Source organism: Myotis daubentonii, chromosome 21, assembly GCF_963259705.1.
Source record: "Myotis daubentonii chromosome 21, mMyoDau2.1, whole genome shotgun sequence".
In the NCBI taxonomy this organism is placed as follows: domain Eukaryota; kingdom Metazoa; phylum Chordata; class Mammalia; order Chiroptera; family Vespertilionidae; genus Myotis; species Myotis daubentonii.
Genome location: NC_081860.1, coordinates 13633835 through 13654883, shown reverse-complemented (window position 1 = coordinate 13654883; position 21049 = coordinate 13633835). Strand labels below are relative to the sequence as shown.

The following is a 21049-nucleotide window of genomic DNA, read 5'->3' as shown; positions in this document are numbered from 1 at the left end:
GGCTTGGTCCCCAGTAGGGGGCGTGCAGGAGGCAGTTGATCAGTGATTCTCTCTCATCACTGATGTTTCTCTATCTCTCTCTCCCTGCCTCTCTGAAATCAATGAAAGAAATATTTAAAAAGAGTAAAAATAACTTAAAAGCAAGAGCAGCAATAACAGAACTAACCCTTCCAACACACACACACGCATGCACGCACGCATGCATGCACACGCACACACACACAAGCAGGGGGCATTTGGGAAACAAAAACATTTCTCTGTGTAACATCTTGTGAGTACAGTTTAGGAACAATTTTAATATGAAATCTTAAGGATCGCTTGTCTAGGATCCCTTCCGTGGCCCAAGGAACATTAATGACAACATTAATTTTCAACATTAATTGAAAATCTGTTTTCAAATGGACTATTAACATAGTGCTGGTCACAATTTTTTTTTGAAGCCCTAGATATTTGTGGGTTAGCTGTGTCTAAAAAATGTACCTTTTCTTTAAGTCCTATCACCAGTGTATTCGCAACTAGATGTACCTGCCTATGATTAAATTTCAGCAGCTGTTTCTCCGTCCACCGGAAGTCACAGTCACATGTGCAGAGCAGACCTCACTGTCTGTTTGGTAGGTGTTTGTGCAGTTGTAGCTCAAAGACTCACAGGATTTCCCTGAAGCTGAAAAAAGTTACAATAATCACTTTCCCTGGAGGAGAAGATTTTATTTTTTATTTCAGAGAGGAAGGGAGAGGTGGGAGAGATAGAAACATCAATGATGAGAGATAATCATTGATTGGCTGCCTCCTGCACGCCCCACACTGGGGATCGAGCCCACAACCCAGGCATGGGCCCTGACCAGGAATTGAACAGTGACCTCCTGGTTCATAGGTCAAGGATCAACCACTGAGCCACACCGGCTGGGAAGATATAAATATATATACATATATTTAAATACATTTTTATTGATTTCAGAGAAGAAGAGAGAGAGAGAGAGAGAGAGAAACATCAATGATGAGAGATCATCATTGGTCGGTTGCCTCCTGCACGCCCCCTACTGGGGATCGGGCCCACAACCCCAGCACATGCCCTTGTCCAGAGTCAAACCCAGGACCCTTGAGTCCGCAGGCCGATGCTCTGTCCACTGAACCAAACCGGCTAGGGCAAAATATTTTTAAATGCATACCTTTATATGCTTATATGCAAAATATATAAATACATAAAATGCTTAAACTATTTGACAGCTTATTATTTGATTTATTTAACATTTCAGATGATTTCCCAAACTTTCCTTTCCACAAAGGACCACATTATATACTTTTCAAAATATGTTAAAGGTTTTTCTCAGCATTTTTTTCTACGAACAATCCATTATTGCAAATTGTGGTTATAATTTTTACAACATAATTGCACCTTCCATTGACAACTTCTCAGGCATTAACTAATTATGCCATTTAATAAAATTACAGTAATTGCATTAAAAGACTATCTGTTGAAAGTGTAAAAGGAGAGTCTTACCTATTTGAGCATATTTTCGTGTTTATATTTTCAGCTCCATAATTAAATTTTACTTCCGGACAGAATCGTGGCTCCACCGAGTAAAATCAGTTGGCATTTTGGGAGCATCTTGATTTTGACTAGCAAGCGTTAGATCTTTATTTTATTTTAACCCCGGATTTTTTAATCCTAGGTACATGCCGATCTTCACATGGCCCCGTTAGATAAGAGGTGAATGGCTAATGCCCCGTTGTGTACTGTAGGTCCAGCCCTATATGGGACCCTCTGTCACAGCCATGCCAACCCTGAGTTTTCTGTTGGGATGCCAGCACACTTTCTGCTTTCTGTGCGTGGTCTGGTGAGGAGCCATGGCCTTCTGCAGATTCCAGTGGATTCATTCAGTCTGGTTCTGCTGGGCCGAGAATCGCGACTATTGATCTGAACTTGATCCTGAAGTTCAGAGAATGAAGAGAAGACTCCTGGGAAGTCATGCCATTCCTTGACCCAGCCAATGCTTGGCCACTGTCCTCAGGTTCTGCCCTCTCCCTCCCTCCCTTTCCACAACCATTATTGTCCAGCGTCTCATACACTGTGAGACACTGAGGTGCAGAGATGACATTTTCATATAAGCAGTCATCAATCTTATGGTCTCCCTCTATTCTTCTCTCCCCAGCACCCATTCCCACCTCCTTCGCCCTCCCTCCCCCAATCTTTCCTCCAGCTTCTCTCCACTTTGTGGTCAAATTGAGTGCCGAAGAAACACAAGAAGGGGGTGGACAGAGATTACACCCCTTGCTTTTTTTTATATTTCTGTTGATTTCAGAGCAGAAGGGAGAGAGAGAGGAGATAGAAACATCAATGATGAGGGACAATCATGGATCGCCTGCCTCCTGGGGATCGAGCCTGCCACCTGGGCATATGCCCTGGACCAGGAATTGAACTGTGACCTCCTGGTTCCAATAGGGCGATGCTCAACCACTCAACCACGGGGGCTGGGCACTGCTTTCTTTTTATTCCAACTCCTTCTCTGACCGCCTGTGGACCCCATCAGAGGGCAAAATCCATAGACAACTAACAACATCATCATCATCATCGTTTGGACGTGCGTTTTCCTAGCTTTTTCTTAATCCTGCCCCTCCCCTGGGGTTGGTGCCCATGAGCCAAGTGGCCAAAAGGTGACCAGCAGAAGGAGACCTGGGGGAGGAGGGAGGGCCCTGGCAGATCTCTAACCCTGATCCACAGGCCCCGGATCCGGGGAGATTTAATTTCGTATTTTTTACAGAGCTGAGTACTTTCCCTTCCCTTTCCATCTGCTTGTGTATGGGATACTGGGAATGAGCAAGCATTTTGTCTGGTACAGAAATTGAAAAGAATATTAGAAATGAAAAAGATGGCGGAATGGAAGGAGGGAGACAGAAGAAGAAGAAGGGAGGGAGAGAGAGAGAGGAAGAGAGAGAGAGAGAGGAGGGAGGCAGCTGGTGTGTGAGAAAGCAGTTATAACCAATTTCCTGCGTCAGTTTCGACCTGTTGAACAACATGCTCAGCACTTTGATTTCTGGCTAATTTGATACGGCCTTTTTTTTTTCTTTTTTTCAGTCCGAGCTGTGTCATTTGTTTCTGAGCTGTCCTTGCGTTAGCCTACCCGGCTGATCTCTGGGCTCCCCATCAGGTGGCCTGTGCCCCCCTTCTCGGGCTGGGCTTGGCGAGCCGATGGCCCTTTCGTTGCTGTGCGAGGCAGGCGCGCTGGCTGGGGGGCCTGTAATTAGACCCACCCCGGGTGACACTTCCAAGGGAGCCTGGCAGCCATTCTGGCCGCCCGCCCGCTCCGATGTTTATGGAGAGAAACCCTCTTTTCTTTGTGGTCTGGTGAGGGTTTACTGCGCTGGGTTTAGTGTTTTGCCGCTTGATTTATGATTTAGGAAGATGTGTGCTTGCTCTCCCGCCTGCTATCCTGGGGTTGTGTCGTCGGCTTTTTCAATAATAGGTCTAATCCGGGGGGACGTGTTTCATTGGCCTGATAGCCTAGCTTTCACTTTTAGGAAAAAGAGGTACAAAGGCAAATCGAAATTCCACTGAAGACTTCGCCATCTAAGCCAGCGGTTCTCAACCTGTGGGTCGCGACCCCGTGGGCGGTCGAACGCCCCTTTCACAGGGGTCGCCTAAGACCATCCTGCAGATCAGATATTTACATGACGATTCATCACAGGAGCAACATGACCGTGACGAAGTAGCCACGAAAATAATGTTATGGTTGGGTCACAGCATGAGGAACTGTATTTAAAGGGCCAGAAGGTTGAGAACCACTGACTAAGCCATGTTTGTCTGCAGAAGGGGTGGGGAACGTCTGGCCCCCGGGCCGTATCAGGCCTGAGAAATCGATTGGTCCAGCCCTGCCGCGGCATTAGGGGTGAGTTAAAGGTTTGACGGAATACAGAGCAGGGTAATGTTTTAAGTTGATGATCTTGTATGGCCCACAAATGAGGTTATAAATATCCAAATGGCCTTTGGCAGAAAAAAGGTCGTCCCTCCCCCAGTGTTTACTGACATTTTAATCTCCCTGGAAGTTTCCTCAAACCCCCAGTCCACCTTTTTCTGGCCCTTTAAAATGACTTCTATTTCTGCCCAAGCTTTTTCAAATTTTTTGCTCCAACTCGTTGCCAGAGATGCTTCGTTTTGCCAAGAAAAAAAATAGAAAGGAAAAGGAGAGAAATACACTGCTTTGCTCGGTTGGGGTTAAAACCAAACCCCGCGGCAACTGTGCAGTGGTTCTCAACCTTCCGGCCCTTTAAATACAGTACCTCATGTGGTGACCCAGCCATAACATTATTTTCGTGGCTACTTCATCACTGCAATGTTGCTACTGTGATGAATCGTCATCTAAATATCTGATATGCAGGTTGGTCTTAGGCAACCCCTGTGAAAGGGGCGTTCGACCGCCAAAGGGGTCGCGACCCACAGGTTGAGAACCGCTGGTTTATAGTCTGGAAATGCACAGAGCCGTCAGAATGGGAAATCGGAGGGGCCTTCATGTTCGCCCATCAGGGGAGAAACTGAAGGCTTTGTCACGTGATCTCCCGAGGCCTCCTGGCTCGTCCCAGCCCCTCCACCGTGTCCGCAGTGTGTGACCTGTGGCCATGAACTCTGGAATCCTGGGTTTGTGCGTATGAGTTGCATCCACACAGTACCCATGCATTTTGTTATTAAAAGTTAAAAACACTTTTTTTCCTTCAGTCTTACATTTGGAAAACATGTATATATTTTTAAAATATACATTTTTGTTGATTTCAGAGAGGAAGGGAGAGGGAGAGAGAGAAACATCAATGATGAGAAAGAATCATGGATCTGCTGCCTCCTGCACGCCCCCCACGGGGGATCAAGCCCACAACCCTGGCATGTGCCCTGACCAGGAATCGAACCAGGGACCCTTGAGTCTGCAGGCTGACGCTCTATCCACTGAGCCAAACCAATCTAGGGCCGGAGAATATTTAAAAGTCTGTCGAGGGACTGCTTTGCAGGGTTGATACACCCTGGAGGAATAAGTCAGGTGCCTGGCATGACCATGCTGCTGCTGCTGATAGTCTGTGTTTTGTGGCACTTGTAGTGAAATAATCTCTTTTTTTAAAAAATATATGTTTTATTGATTTTTCACAGAGTGGAAGGGAGAGGGATAGAGAGTTAGAAACATCGATGAGAGGGAAACATCGATCAGCCGCCTCCTGCACACCCCCTATTGGGGATGTGCCCACAACCAAGGTCCATGCCCTTGGCCGGAATCGAACCTGGGACCTTTCAGTCCGCAGGCCGACGCTCTGTCCACTGAACCAAACTGGTTTATCTTACATTGGTTTATTTGAAGAGCTACAGTATACTCAGTATGAATTTACTGATAGCAGCCTTTTTTCCCCCCCTGCTCTAGTTTAAGGCACGTACATGCAATGATAAACTTTTTCCCAAGCGATTCCATAGCCAAAGCTGCGTTCCTTGGAACCCATGGATTGCCACCCTCACATTTTTCCTAAGGAAATCCCTGTAGGCTCATTCCCTCCTCAGCATGCAGCTTTGCAAAATGGACAGTGCGATGGGGGTTTTGCTGTTAAAAAATTAGCTGCTGGTGGCCTCCATCAAGTAACTACAGTTCTTTCTGTGAGTTTCACTTTGCATTTTATTGGGGATTTTTAAACTTTTACTAGTGTACGTATTTTCAAAAGAAAAAGAAATATTTTCCTGGAAATTTATTGCACACGCGCACATACACACACACACACACACACACACACACACACACGGAGGAAGAAGGGAAGAGAGGGAAAGAGAAAAGAAAAAGATAGGAATATGTACAGCAAATAGCCTGCCCATTGCTCAAGTTCACTTTCAAGATAGTCCTGCAGGTGGCGATAGAGACTCATAAATGACGAAAATCCAGAAGGTGCATTCCTGTGGACTGCTGCCTGGGGATTTTAAGTTCAGCAATTTATTTTTAATTTGATACAGACATCTCCATGCAGAAATCATTAGTGAAAAAATGAAATTCTCATGTTGTGCAGTGTTCCTCTGTTTCTATAATAATTTTCTCAGCGGTTCTGTGCTGTGTTCATCTCTCTGCACGGGGAAGATCTAGCCGAGTGGGTACAGCTTTTCTCTGGCAAATTACCATTTAAAAATATATATATTTGCTTTCAGAGAAGAAGGGAGAGGGAGAGAGAGATAGAAACATCAATGATGGGAGAGAATCATGGATCGGATGCCTCCTGCACGCCCCACACTGGGGATGGAGCCCGCAACCCGGGCATGTGCCCTGACCAGGAATCGAACTGTCACCTCCTGGTTTATAGGTCGATGCTCAACCACTGACCCACACTGGCCAGGCACAAATTACCATTTTAAGCCTGTTTTTCCCCCCCTTTTATTTTTACTTAGCCTATAGCCAAAAAATTTGGTGCCTATGCCATTGATAAGGTTTATGAAATGGTTTGCTATTCAGTATTAAGTTGCTTAGGCAATGTGCTCAGTGAGAGTGTGTGTGTATGTGTGCGTGTGTGTCGCACACAGACACATCTTCAAATCAAAGTGTCCAATCCAGTTGTATCCAGAGGACATTTCATCCCACAGCTAATTTGTAGAAGGTTAGTTTTAATCGGAGCAGGATCACACATTTCTTGAAAGCCATTGTATCCAGAGTTAAACGTACAACATGCACAATTTCTTTTAAAATACCAGACCAGGCATAGTGGCTATGATAACATTTTATTCAATTATTTTTGTTATTTTATTTTGGACATTAGACATGGTCAAAGCAAAGTTGAAGCAGTCAGTAGATGTTTCTTTGCTGCTAGTTAAGGTTCAAAAGTTCTTGAATTGCTTTTTCTGACTATATCTGTTTTCACTTGCAGTTTTTTCTTACGTTTGGGTCTGAAAATGCTAAGGCGAAAGTGATTTTGCTTAAACATAAAGCTAATTTTCAGCTCTCTTCTTTTCTTGTCGTCTCATTTTAAAAACCTTTGCAGTGCACATTTGCGAGGGAAACTGCCTTGATTCTAAGAAAATATAATTATTTTGGTTTAAATGCTTTAGGCTTTAGATATTGAGTGTCATCAACAGACGACTGATGGCCTGGAGCAAATTATTTCAGTCTTGTCTCTCTTCTGAACATTTCACTAAGTCTTATGGGGAAGTTAAAAACCAGTAAGGTCGTATATACCATATTGTTAGATACAGAATTTCTTATTTTTTTTAAAATATATTTTTATTGATTTCAAAGAGGAAGGTTGAGAGAGAAAGGAAGAGAGAGAGAGAAACATCAATGATGAGAGAGAATAATTGATTGGTTGCCTCCTGCACACCCCACACTGGGGATCGATCCCTCAATCCTTGCCTGTGCCCTGACCGGGAATTGAACCGTGACCTTCTGGTTCATAGGTTGACGCTCAACCACTGAGCCACGTCTGTCGGACCAGAATTTCTGATAATTAAAGAAGGAGAGAAGGAAAAAGAAAAGAAAAAAGAACAGCGAAACCTCCTTGCCTTCTCATATCCTATTTCAATTGCTATTCCAATTACTCATGAGGGAGGAGAGTAGAAAGCAAGTCAGACCCTCAGAAAACCTATTTCGCTGCCTTCATAGAAAGAATATTCAGTTCTTGCTCTGTTAGCAGCTGACCAACATCGAATCCATTAAAAAAAATAAAATATATATATATCGTGGTAAGCAGTTCTTGAAAATGTTTATGATAAATGGTCAAGGCCAAGCTTCCACCGTGAGATTAGCCGTTGGGACAGGATGTTTGTCAGGAAGTAGGTTACTGGCTGAGCAGAGTGTCCTGCCGTGTAGCCTGCAGGATAAATGAAGGTTTAACAGCGTGCAGTGCGAGGAGTTTATTTGATTTCCCCTCTTGGCTTTCTTTTGCATATATGTCAGCGTTGTTTCTTCCCTCGGTGACTCATTTTATAGACAAAAAGCATCCAATGTTTTGAAAATGTCCCCCACCCCATGCCCCTTGCTCATCGAATGACCTACACATAGTAACGGGACTGAGTCACTTTTTCAGAATGGACGTTGTAGCTTGAAAAAATAGTAAGACAGCCCTAGCCGGTGTGGCTCAGGGGATAGAGCATCGGCCTGCCGACTGAAGGGTCCCAGGTTCGATTCCGGTCAAGGGCACATGCCTAGGTTTCTGGCTCAATCACCAGTAGGGGGCGTTGATGTTTCTATCTCTCCCTCTCCCTCTCTGAAATTATATATATATTTTTATATAAATTATATATACATATAATTTATATAAATTATATATATGTGTGTGTATATATATGTGTGTGTGTATATATATGTGTGTGTGTGTATATATATATATATATATATATAAAAAATAAGACAGTTGTGAAAGACTATGGCCCAGCAGTTTTGCCCTCATCTTAAAGATACAAGAAACATTGCTGAGAATTATAGCGATTTTCCTGCTTTTTCTTTTTTAAAAAAAAATATTTTTATTGATTTTAGAGAGGAAAGGAGAAAGAGAGAGAGAGAGAGAGAGAAACATCAATGATGAGAACCATTGATCAGCTGCCTCCTGCACACCCCCTACTGGGGCTTGAGCCCACAACCCGGGCATATGGCCTTGTCCGGAATCGAACCCTGGACCCTTCGGTCCACAGGCCGACGCTCTATCCACTGAGCCACACCAGCCAGGGCTTCCTGCTTTTTCCTGATTGCGGTCCAGCCCCAGAGCTAGCGGACAGCAGTGCTCATGAATGATGCCTCCTCAGTAGATGACACCTGTGGTCACACACCAGTGACAAGAGATCACAGGCACTGGCTGCAAAGCCTCAGGGAAGTGTTATGTGTCTGCGGCCTGATCTATTGTCCCAGAGGTCGGAGAGTGTTAATGCACTCTGCAAAGATTACCCTCCCTCTCTAATTGCTCCCACACTTCCTTAAAGGATTTAAACAGCCAGGAAGGTGACTCTCCTTGTCAATTTTTGTCTTCGGCCTGCCGTGGGAGTTTATCTGTCTGGCCGCTGAGACCACTAGATCAAGTCGCCCCGCCAGGATCAGAGGCGTCCACGCCGCACAGAGGAGGGAGGCGGGAGAAGTTATTTACAGCTCCATGACGACTTGCCCTCTACATACTTTGCATTCCGTTCTGGTGTTTACGTTGTGGAAACGGGGGCGTATCTGTGTTCGGAAGGGGGGGCCGGACAGAGTCCAGGGGTTGACGTTGACTTTCCATCATGTTTGTTTTCATAGTCTTTTCTGAAGGCCCTAATGCCCAATGGGGGCGTTTCCCGTTTCACTTATTTTGGTTAAAGACGATGGGAAGAGCCCTGACCGGTTTGGCTCAGTGGATAGAGCGTTGGCCTGCGCACTGAAGGGTCCCGGGTTCGATTCCGGTCAAGGGCATGGACCTTGGTTGCGGGCACATCCCCAGTAGGGGGTGTGCAGGAGACGGCTGATCGATGTTTCTCTCTCATCCATGTTTCTAACTCTCTATCCCTCTCCCTTCCTCTCTGTAAAAATCATATTTAAAAAAAAGACTTTGGGAAGAGTGGACTTGAAACATTTCCTCTATGCTGCCTCCCCCACCAATGTATACACCCACACACACACACACACACACACACACACACACTCACAGACAAACACAAAGTCACTGCATTCTGAAATGTTGATCCTGAACTAGGCATATGCAAGACTGACCCACATGTAGGACTTACTAACTTTGTCCAGATCATCCTTGTATATTTCAAATGTTGTGCAAAACATTTTTTATAAAGCTCTCTTCTCACCCGGCCCGTGTGGCTCAGTGGTCGAGCGTCAACCTACGAACCAGGAGGTCACGGTTCGATTCCCACTCAGGGCACATGCCCAGATTGTGGGCTCCATCCCCAGTGTGGGATGTGCAGGAGGCAGCCGATCCATGATTCTTTCTCATCGTTGTTCCTCTCCCTCTCCCTTCCTCTCTGAAATCAATAAAAATATATTTAAAATAAAATAAAAAGCTCTTCTCTGTGTTAGAGAATGATTATTGGATCCTGAGTGTCCAGAGATGACACCGTAATTTTTTTGTTATTTTATTTTATTTGTTTTCCCCCCCCCCCCATTGGTTTTTAGAGATGGATACAGAGAGAAACATTGATGTGAGAGAAACACATCGATTGGTTGCCTCCCACACTCGCCCCTACCAGGGTCAGGGATCGAGCCCGCAACGTAGGTATGTGCCCTTGACCGGAATTGAACCTGGGACCCTTCAGTTTGCGGGCCTATGCTCTATCCCCTGAGCCACACTAGCAGGGGCGATGGCAGTAATGTTATCAGACTCTGTACGTCTTATGTTGCTTTGATTATAACGGAGTACTTTCTAAATGAGACTGAAAAGCTTCAAGGATGATTGTACCTCTTCCTTTACCATGGCGGTTTGGGGAATACTGGGGATCTGTACGTGTGAGAGGAGATATTGAATCCCTTTAAGTCACAGTCTATGCTGCTGTAGAAATGAGGAGGCCAAGCCTGCATTTCACCCTGAGAATTTTCTACCCACTGTGCACAGTTGCATCATAGAGAGATCTGAATTCCTCGCCCGTCCGGCGTGGCTCAGTGGTTGAGTATCGACCAATGAACCTGGAGGTGTCAGTTTGATTCCCAGTCAGGGCACATGCCCGGATGCAGGCGTGGTCCCCAGTGTGGGGGAGGCGGGGAGCGTCCGATCAGTGATTCTCTTTCATCTTTGCTGTTTCTGTCTCTCTCTCCCTCTCCCTTCCTCTCTAAAATCAATAATATATATATATATATATGTATTTTAAAAAGAGGTATGAATTCCTGTAATTCTCATCGCTAATATATGTGGCCTAGACTGGTTGCTCCAAAGGTTTCCTCAAACCAGCGGTCGCCAACCTTTTGGACCTCACGGATCACCAGTGGTCCGGGACCACCCGTTGGCGACCGCTGGCCTAGAGCCTCCAATACCATATTTATGTAGTTTCTTTGGGAGGATTTCCTGTAATTCAAGATGGCAGTTGGAATGATGGATGTAGAAGTATTTTTTAAAAAAAGAAATCCTTGCTCGGCCAGTGTGGCTCAGTGGTTGAGCATCCACCTATGAACCAGGAGGTCATGGTTCGATTCCCGGTCAGGGCACAGGCCCGGGTTACAGGCTCGATCCCCAGTGTGGGGCGTGCAGGAGGCGGCCGATCCATGATTCTCTCTCATCATTGATATTTCTCTCTCTCTCTCCCTTTTTCTCTGAAATCAATAAAAATATATTGGGATTTTCACACTTTTCAACTGACGCCACTGTATTTTATTCAAACTGTATAGAGCTGTCAGTGTGTTCGTTATACGAATCTCCTACAGCCGCTGAGCAGATGACAGTTGCTAGAGCGGGCGGGGAGAGGGGGGGCGGGGGGGTGGGGGGCTGCAGGCGAGGGGGGACCCATTCGAACCCACATCTTCAGAAGCGAATTTCTCTCGCGTCTCCTGTTCCGGCCCCTGCGCGGACCGTTCCCCGTCTCTGCTTCCGATGGCATGTTCCCTCACGCTGTCGGGCGCCGACACGGGATGTCTCATCTGTATATAAAAATTAAAAATTCAAACAAAAATCTGGCCCACATGAAGAACAGGCCCTCTGGGCATATGGTTCATTATGCATATTCGTTTAATTACTAAAACACTTGGGATGGCTTCCCTGCCCTCGCTTTCAACTCGCAAAGTCAGATCTCTTCTCTTGCACAGAAAATGGAGCACAGCCCTGTCTTCTGCAGGAGGGGTGGGGGGAAAAAAAAGAGAGAGCTTTTGAAGAAATTTTTGGAATTCACCAAAAGGAGACATGATTCTCGGGATGAGACGGATAGCAGCAGGGATTTCTCTCTCTTTTCGTTTCTCTTTTTGTCTCCTTCTCCCCCTCTCCCCTTCCCCCCCATTTCTACCACTGCCCTCAAAGGCTAGTCTTACAGTGGTTAGTTTATATGAAAGTGGGCAGGGCAGGAATGCAAGACCTAGAGTGTAGGTTTCATGTACATTTCTCCGCAGCCACTCCAGTCTCAGGGCGAAGCTACTTTCATTGGCTGGAAAGGGACTCTCGATGGAAGTGTGACTTTAATTGGTTTTTCAGGGCTAACAGGTGGTGATAGCTCAGACTTGCCCCAGCCTCGTTGCCACTCCCGATTTGGGGCGCCGCGTAGAATAGCTTTATTAAAATAAACCGTTTCCTGGCTTCGCGGTTACCTGAACATCTGCCTCCTGGTTTTTCAAGGGCCTTTGCCAATATTTCCCCTCCGTGCCTACATGGATCGGATCCTAGAAAAAAAAAGTGGAGGGAGACTCTCTTCTCTACACGTCATCTGACTCTTCATTTTGGGGGTTTACAATTAGACAGAAATGTTGTTTCGGGGATTTCTTTCTGGTGGTGGTTGTTTTCACGTGTATTTCGGTTGTACATTTATTTTCATGGTGCAACAGATTTTTTTTTTTTTTTAACAGAACGGGCCAAACCTTGAACGGGTAGTTGCTGGGTTTGCATTTAAACTTTTATTCTGGTGATCCATTGATGGTTCACGTGAGGGAGTGTGTGAGTGTGAGTGTGTGTGTGTGTGTGTGTATTTTGTTTGTGTGTGTGTGTGTATTTATTTTTTCTTTTAATTGATTTCAGAGAGGAAGGGAGAGGGAGCGAGAGAAACATCAATGATGAGAGAGAATCATTGATTGATTGGCTACCTCCTTCACACCTCCTACTGGGGATCGAGCCTGAAACCTGGGCATGTGCCCTTGACTGGACTCGAACCTGGGACCCTTCATCTGCAGGCCGACACTCTATCCACTGAGCCAAACCAGCTAGGGCCAGAGAACACTTTTCTAGAACGTTCTGTCCACTTAGCGGACAGTTAGAGCCCCATCAGACTTGTACCACAGAGGGTGGCTCCGGTGCCAACAATTCTGCTTCAGAAATGAGTGAGACACTTGCTGGTACATTTAATGGAATTGTTTTTGTCTTGACCTCTTCAGGATACCCAGCTTTATGGGGAATAAATGTGTGAGGATTCTTTCCTTCCTTCCTTTAATCAGAGCAGAGAATTTGCTGATGGCTCTGGAAGATGTATTTACCCAAATCGGACTTTCAACTGCTCAATTACCAGCTTCTGCAAAAAACAAACAAACAAAAAAGCACATAATGAGAAATTCATTGTCTGATCCTTGACCAGAAATTATGATCATTTTAGGAGGGAAAGAGCCAACAGTTGCAACATACTAAATGCCTTCTTTCTTATTTCATTTTGAGCTGTTCAACTTTTTCAACTAGCAGCTCTGCCTTGATGAGTGGTGTGGGTGTTTATTAGGCCATAGATGAGCGGTTGACTTTTCCCACTTAAATAAAGTCATCAAGAAATGTAGAGGGTGGCCAGTTGGCATGATGCAAACCATGGGGATTTTAAAAATATATTTGTATTGATTGGGTTTTTATTAGAGAGGAAGGCAGAGAGAGAGAGAGAGAGAGAGAGAGAGAGAGAGAGAGAGAGAGAGAAACATTGATGAGAGAGAATCATTGATTGGCTGCCTCCTGCACCCCCCTACTGGGGATCGAGTCCATAACTGGTGCATGTGGCCTTACTGGGAATGGAACCGGTGACCTCATGGTGCATGGGAAGATACCCAACCCACTGCACCACACTGGCCGGGCAAACCACGGGATTTTAATAAACGTTTCCTATTCAGATGAGAATACAGATTATGTACTTAGGAAAGAAGCTTGTGTATAAATACAGATTAGAAGCGTTTTTTTCCTGTTGTTTTTTCTTGAATCCTATCGTACATGCAAAAGGGGAAAGTAAAACCAGCAGAAACTCCATCCTTAAAGAATGCGGCCTGAAAGTCTCTAATTTGTTCTAAGTTGATCAGTTACATGAGTGACTTTTTCCAGCCCTGGCGAGCTGACAGCTGATAACCACAAGTTACCGTATTTCATCGTGTGGGACCACCTGTGAGTTTGAAAAGAAAGTGGGGCGTTAGGTCTGGAAATAATGTGCCCGAGATGTCACTCCTGCCTCGTGAAATAATTGCCAAGTGTTCTTTTCCTCTTTGTCCTGCTAACCCGCGTGTTACGTGGAGGCAGGGCCGTGTCTTCGTGGCGTTCTTGTTTCCGGCGACCATGGCGGCATAGGCACTTGGGTTCAAACCCAAGCTCTCGCTTGTCCTTCCTGTGGGAGGGTCCCAAGTTCAGAGGCGGATAGAAATTGGGCAGGTGACGTGCATAGCTTGTCTGATGTAGGCATTCCCGGCCCATCATTTTGTTGGGGCCATCCAGCCTTAATATTGGAAGACTTTAAGATTTTTAAATTCTATCATATATATATATATGTATGTGTATACATATATATATGTGTGTATACATATGTATATGTTATATATATACACATATATATGGGTTTAAGATATGGGTTTTTTTGTTGTTGTTAATCCTCACCCAAAGATATTTTTCCATTGATTTTTGGAGAGTGGCAGGGAGGAGGAGGAGGAGAGAAAGAGAGAGAGAGAGAAACATCAATGTGAGAGAGAGACACAGATTAATTGCCTCCTGCACCTGCCCCAACCAGGGCCGGGGATCAAGCCTGCAACCAAGGTACATGCCCTTGACCGGAATCGAACCTGGGACCCTTCAGTCCACAGGCCAGTGCTCTCTCCACTGAGCCAAACCTGCTAGGGTGACGATTTTAAGATTCTTAAAGACTTTGAAAATCTGGAATGTCTTACCTGAAATACTTGGATTTTAAAATATTGGAAGCCAATTTAAAAAGTAATCCCCTCTCCAGTTAAAATAAGCCTTATGGTTGGCAAAATTTGGCATGTGTCCGGCCTCTCGGGGACCGTGGGTGTTAGCATACGACCGTCCCTCGGCTCTGGTACAATACAGCTAGGAGCAGACAGCTGAGTCGATAGGATAGGGAATGGGGTTTCCAGGTATGGGGCCATATCGGTGTGCTCCAGCGTGTACCTGGCCAATCGTTTCTTCCTCATTCTACCAGTTCTACAACTGCATTAATCAGTGTGTGTGTGTGTGTGTGTATGTGTGTGTGCCTGTTTGTAACCGTTTCTAAAAGCTGCTGTAGTGAGAGTCCTGGATTTAATTCCCTGAAGTCATTGAGGAGGCATGGAAGATGGTTGCCATTCCATGTTCTCAAGCAGTGATTTGGTCTTGTCTTCCCCTCAGGTGTTCCTGGTCACGGTGTGGAATTTTGAGCTGTACATGATCCCCCTGGCGTTGCTGCTGCTCTTTGCCTACAATTTCATCGAACCCACGAAGGGGAAGGCGAGCAGTACCCACGACTCCCAGGTAAGCCAAGATGCCAATAGCTCTGATGTTTGACTCGAGACAAAGGTGTTTAACAATGATAAGCCAGCACCGCCAGCACCACCACTAAATCATGGCCCAAGTCCATTTGGTTTGATCCTGGAGGATCCACCTTGCACATATGTCCATGTTATAGCACAGATCTTTTTTATAGAAAAAAATATATATATTAATTTTTTAATTGATTTCCGAGAGGAAGGGAGAGGGAAAGAGAGATGGAAACATCAGTGATGAGAGAACCATTGATCGGCTGCCTCCTGCACACCCCACACTGGGGATCGATCCCACAACCCGGGCATGTGCCTTGACTGGGAATCGAATCGTGACCTCCTAGTTCATAGGTTGATGCTCAACCACTGAGCCACCCCGGCCGGGCTAGAAATATATGTTTTTACTGATTTGAGAGAGAGAGGAAGGGAGAGGGAAAGAAAGAGAGAAACATCGATGACAGAAACATTGGTCAGCTGCCTCCTGCATGCCCCATGCCTGGGGATCAAGCCTGCAACCCGGGCATGTGCCCTGGACTTGGAATCGAACCGGCGACCTCTCTGTGCATGAGATGATGCTCAACCCACTGAGCCACACTGGCCAGGGCTGTAGTAGAGATCTTGTATCAGGTGTCGCCTGGGGTCTCCTCTGTGTTTCTGAGTCTTGGGCTATTTCCTCAGAGTCCAGAGAGCCCTGTGGTGCTCGGTCATCTGTCCCGCGCCAGCAGCACGTGTCCGCGGGCACCTCTGTGCTCCGTGAGGTTAAGGTGAAGAACATTGTCAGCCACGAGAGAAAAGTCCTTCCAGGGGATGCAGAGCATCTGGAGGCTGCCTCGGCCCCTCCGCCCAGGCTCCCCCTTCAGTGCTCACCTCCGGCCTGAAGGCGCAGGGGGTTCTCGGAGGCTTGCCGACTCCCAGGGAAGGCCCAGCCTGTGTGGGCATGTGTCCCTCTGTTCCTGTGCCCATGTTTCTGCTGCGATTCTCAGACTTGCCCGCAAGGCTTCCCCTCAGAGACACCGGCCTCCACTCCCTGTCCTTCTTTCCCCAGCTCTTCCCTCCCTCGCTCTCTCCTCGCACACCAGGGGCTCTCTCCTCCCCGCCTCCACTCCCGCCCCTCCCCCCCCCCCCCCCCCCCCCCCGTGAGCAGGAACCTGTATCTATTGGCTTCTTTTATGGTACAATCCTGGCATTCCAGGTTCAAAAACCCAGCAGTTTTTTAAACAAAAGTCTAAGGCTTTGAGACTTGGTAGCAGATCAGCGTCACATTGGGTTTTTCTAGACGCAAAAGGACACCCTCTTCACAGAGTTTCCCTTAGCAGGTTCTCGTGATGGAAAACATCATCTCCGGCCCGGCTGGTGTGGCTCAGTGGTTGGGCGCGGACTCCTGAACCAGAAGGTCACAGTTGGATTCCCAGATAGAGGGCACGGTCATGCCCGGGTTGCAGGCTCCATCCCTCGTAGGGGGCGTGCAGGAGGCAGCCAGTCAAAGATTCCCTCTCATCGTTGATGTTTCTCTTTCTCTCCCCCTCCCTTCCTCTCTGCAATCAATTAAAAAATAAAATAATAAATGAATAAATAGTGCAGCGGTATGATTGAAATTTACCTGTTCTAGAGGCAGGGTTTTTGTTTTTGTTTTTTTTTTTATATTTTTTTATTGATTTTTTACAGAGAGGAAGGGAGAGAGATAGTTAGAAACATTGATGAGGGAGAAACATCGATCAGCTGCCTCCTGCACATCTCCTACTGGGGATGTGCCCGCAACCCAGGTACATGCCCTTGACCGGAATCGAACCTGGGACCTTTCAGTCTGCAAGCCGACGCTCTATCCACTGAGCCAAACCGGTTTCGGCTAGAGACAAGGTTTTAAAACGAATCTGAACCAACCTGCTCGCATCTCAGCCGGTGCTGTGACCCCCCAAACGAAAGCGGGGCGCCCTTTAGGCCAGATCAAGGCCTTGTCCTCCCTCCCTCACCTGCTCTCCCACCCAAACCCGAAGCCCTAGGAAGACAGTGAAACCGTAAAGAAACCTCTAACTTACTCTCGGGGTGGATGATACCCAGACTCACGCACATCTACTGTCTGATGTTCCCGTAATGGCCCCCAAGGAGCTGAGAAATCGCTCTCACAGTGAACCCCGCACAAACGGAGAGCGGTCCTCTCCGCCTTAACGTAGCGGCCGCTTCATCTGTCAGGAGAACGGAACTGTTTAGGGGAGGTTCAGCTCAGCAGAGCCGCCTGGAAGCTGGGCGCCGTCCAAGGCCGCTCGCCTCATGGCTGTGTTTATCGCGAAGTTTAACGGAGATGAGGCATGTTGTGTGCGCTGTTGCCCTGGTGCCCCTGAACTCTCAAAGCGTTCTCATTAAGCGTGTTTTCGCATATTGGATTTTAAAAAGATGACCGCTTAAATTCTGTAGACATTTTTTTCTTTATCCTCACCCCGGCGATATTTTTCCATTGATTTTTAGAGAGAGTGGAAGAGAGAGGGAGAGACAGAGAGAAACATCGATGTGTGAGAGACACATCGATCGGTTGCCTCCTGCACACGCCCTGACCAGGACTCGGGCTGGGGAGGAGCCTGCAACTGAGGTACATGCCTTTGACCGGAATCAAACCCGGGACCCTTTGGTCCGCTGGCTGATGCTCTATCCACTGAGCCAAACCAGCTAGGGCTGTAGACATTTTTTTTTTCTTTTTTATTTCAGAGAGGAAGGAGAGGGAGAGAGAGGTAGAAACATCAATGATGAGAGAGAATCACTGACCGGCTGCCTCCTGCACGCCCCCTACTGGGGATGGAGCCAGCAACCTGGGCATGTGCCCTTGATTAGAATCGAACCCGGGACCCTTCAGTCTGCAGGCTGATGCTCTACCCACTGAGCCACACCAGCCAGGGCTGGAGACATTTTTCTTTCATGTGAATGAGTTTATTTTGCCTTTGGTCATTTCAGCTGATATTTTATTAACTAATTATGGGGCTTCCTTTCAGGAGAGCACGGAAGTCGATGACGAGGAGGATGAAGATGACAAGGTGAGTGTCCACGGAACCTCTCGACAGGGAGGGGTCATTCTTTTATTTTGTTTTGTTTGGTTAATCCTCACCCGAGGATATTTGTCCATTGATGTTTAGAGAGAGTCGGAGGGGGAGAGACAGAGAGAAACATTGATGTAAGAGAGACACAGTGATTGGTTGCCTCCTGCATGCACCCCATCAGGGCCGGGGAACCTGAAAACGAGGTACGTGCCCTTGACCAGAATCAAACCCAGGACCTTTCAGTCTGCATGCCGATACTCTATCCATTGAGCCACACCAGCCAGGGCGGGACATTCATGTTTTCAGCAGATAGCTTCCTTCCAGGTTGTGTCAGATGCTTTTATTTTTTTGGACTATAGAGTAACCAGCAGATTAATATTCATATCATTTACAAAGAATATCCCTTTCTAAGATATATCTATTTGTTTCTTTTCATTCATTTGTAAAAATGAGGATGAAAAGGGGCAAAATGTGAGAAATAATTGAAATAGTAGAAAAAGCATAGCTGTAGGCCCAGCCGGCGTGGCTCAGTGGTTGAGCATCGACCTAGGAACCAGGAGGTCACGGTTCGATTCCCGGTCAGGGCACATGCCCGGGTTGTGGGCTCGATCCCCAGTATGGAGTGTGCAGGACGCAGCTGATGCATGATTCTCTCTCATCATCGATGTCTCTCTCTCTCTCTTCCTCTCTGAGATCAATACAAATATATTAAAAAGATAAAACAGCAGAGCGGGAGGGGGGCTGTCCTTGGCTGCGGGCGAAGGTGCGCTTCTCCATGGCGTCTGGAAGGTCGACGGAGGGTCGCCGGGGAAGTCACAAGTAAATCAAGTGACACTGCTCCTCCTTCAGGCTCCAGCCCGCGCGCTGCGGGCTGGCCACCCACTTCAGAGCTGTCACTTCCCCAGCTGTTGCTGGCAGCGCGTGCAGCTCTCCGTCTGGGTACATCTGTCCTTTCCCTTCTCCTGGGAGAGGCTCTCAAAGCCGGTGCTTCTGTTGTCATTACGCTTTCAGACAAACCTTCTGGAATAAAATGAAAAAAAAAAGGGACATGCCAAATGCGATGCTACTAGCTTAATGGACTTCAGTCCCCAGAACCTGTGGGTATGGGGGGGGGGGTGCTGGGAGAGACGCATGGTATAGCGTTTCGGATGCTTGAGGGGGAGGGGGAGGTCTTAACAGTTAGAATCCAATATAAAATGCCCAGGAAATAGCAATGAATATAAAAACACTGGCTCCGTGACACAGAGGGCCTTCAAACGAATCGAGAGAGGCAGGTGGTTTTGCCCATTCGTAGCGCAGTGAGGGGATTCCAGAGTAAACCTTACTTGTGGTGTTAAAATGACCATTCGTAGCAAAATAATGAAATCAAGTAGTAAAATATGTTTTTTAAGTAAATTGCCCTTTTTCAGAAAAAAAAAAGGTCACACAGATGCAACTTTCTTGTTGATGAATTGATGTTGAGTGGCTGCCAGGTGACGTAGCTCTTTGAACATTAGAAGCAGAGATAGCCAAGCCCCAGTGCATGCTGGGAAGGCTTCTCAAAGGAAACAAGTCTTTTTTTTTTTTCATTAACATGTTTTTATTGATTTTTGGAGAGAGAGGAAGGGAGAGGGATAGAGAGATGGAAACATCCATGAGAGAGAAACGTTATCAATCAGCTGCCTCCTGCATGGCATTGAGCCCACAGCCTGGGCATGTGCCCTGACCGGGAATGGAACTGTGACCTCCTGGTTCCTGGGTTGATGCTCAATCACTGAGCCACACCAGCCAGGCGGAAACACAGTTTTAAATGAAAATTTCCGTTTTAATGAAATTATTTTAAATCTGTACTAGGAACTAGCCTACATTTTATTAACCAAGGCTTGAAAGTGAGGAAGATTTCTTTCCCGTTGGCCAGCCCTTTTTAAATGACCCACCCAGGGACAGGAAGGCAATGAGTGAGACGTCGGAGGTCAGTCAACTAGAGGCAACAACTTCAGCCCTTGGACTACAGGCCATGGGTTGTCAAGGTCAAACCTTACTCTTGGGTGTCTCCAGGTCTAACTCAGGGTCTGGAGGCAGAGTCATCGGGGCTGCGCTTCTAGCCTTTCCAGGCGAGGATGACTGAGTCGAACCACAGCATCTACAGCAGCGGTTCTCAACCTGTGGGTCGCGACCCCTTTGGGGGTCGAACGACCCTTTCACAGGGGTCGCCTAAGACCATCGGAAAACACATAGATAATTACATATTGTTTTTGTGATGAATCACTATGCTTTAATTATGTTCAATGTGTAACCATGAAAATACATCCTGCATATCAGATATTTGCATGACAATTCATAACAGTAGCAAAATTACAGTGATGACGTAGCAACGTAAATAATTTTGTGGTTGGGGGTCACCACAACATGAGGAACTGTATGAAAGGGTCGCGGCATTAGGAAGGTTGAGAACCACTGATCTACAGGGATGAGCCGTGGAGCTGTGGTGTCAGCCTGTCCCACACTGAGAGCCTTGTGCTCGGTCTCCCCCCATTGCCTCCTGGGCAGTTTTGTTCTTGAGACCCTTTGAGTGTAGTATCTTCAGAGGGTCTTCATTTATTTATTTTTTAAATCTTTATTGATGAAAGTATTACATCTGTCCCCCTCCCCCCGCCCCCACCACCCATTGACCTCATCTAGCCCACCTCCCACCCCAGGCCCTCTCCACCCCACTGTCTGTGTCCACGGGTGATGCACATATGC

At 46.7% G+C, this 21049-nt stretch overlaps 1 protein-coding gene across 11 annotated transcripts in view; it reads left to right on the top strand.

The window, feature by feature from the left end:
- The window catches only part of MCTP2 (multiple C2 and transmembrane domain containing 2), a 131783-nt gene that overhangs the window by 89463 nt on the left and 21271 nt on the right, over positions 1-21049 (top strand). For all 11 annotated transcript variants that reach the window (XR_009450318.1, XR_009450317.1, XM_059678092.1 and 8 more), the window contains 2 exons: positions 15169-15291; positions 18281-18322. Coding sequence is in view for 9 of the 11 variants with exons in the window: in XM_059678092.1 (XP_059534075.1) it covers positions 15169-15291; positions 18281-18322 (165 nt within the window). In the remaining 2 variants the exon portion in view is untranslated. The remainder of the gene's footprint in view (positions 1-15168; positions 15292-18280; positions 18323-21049) is intronic.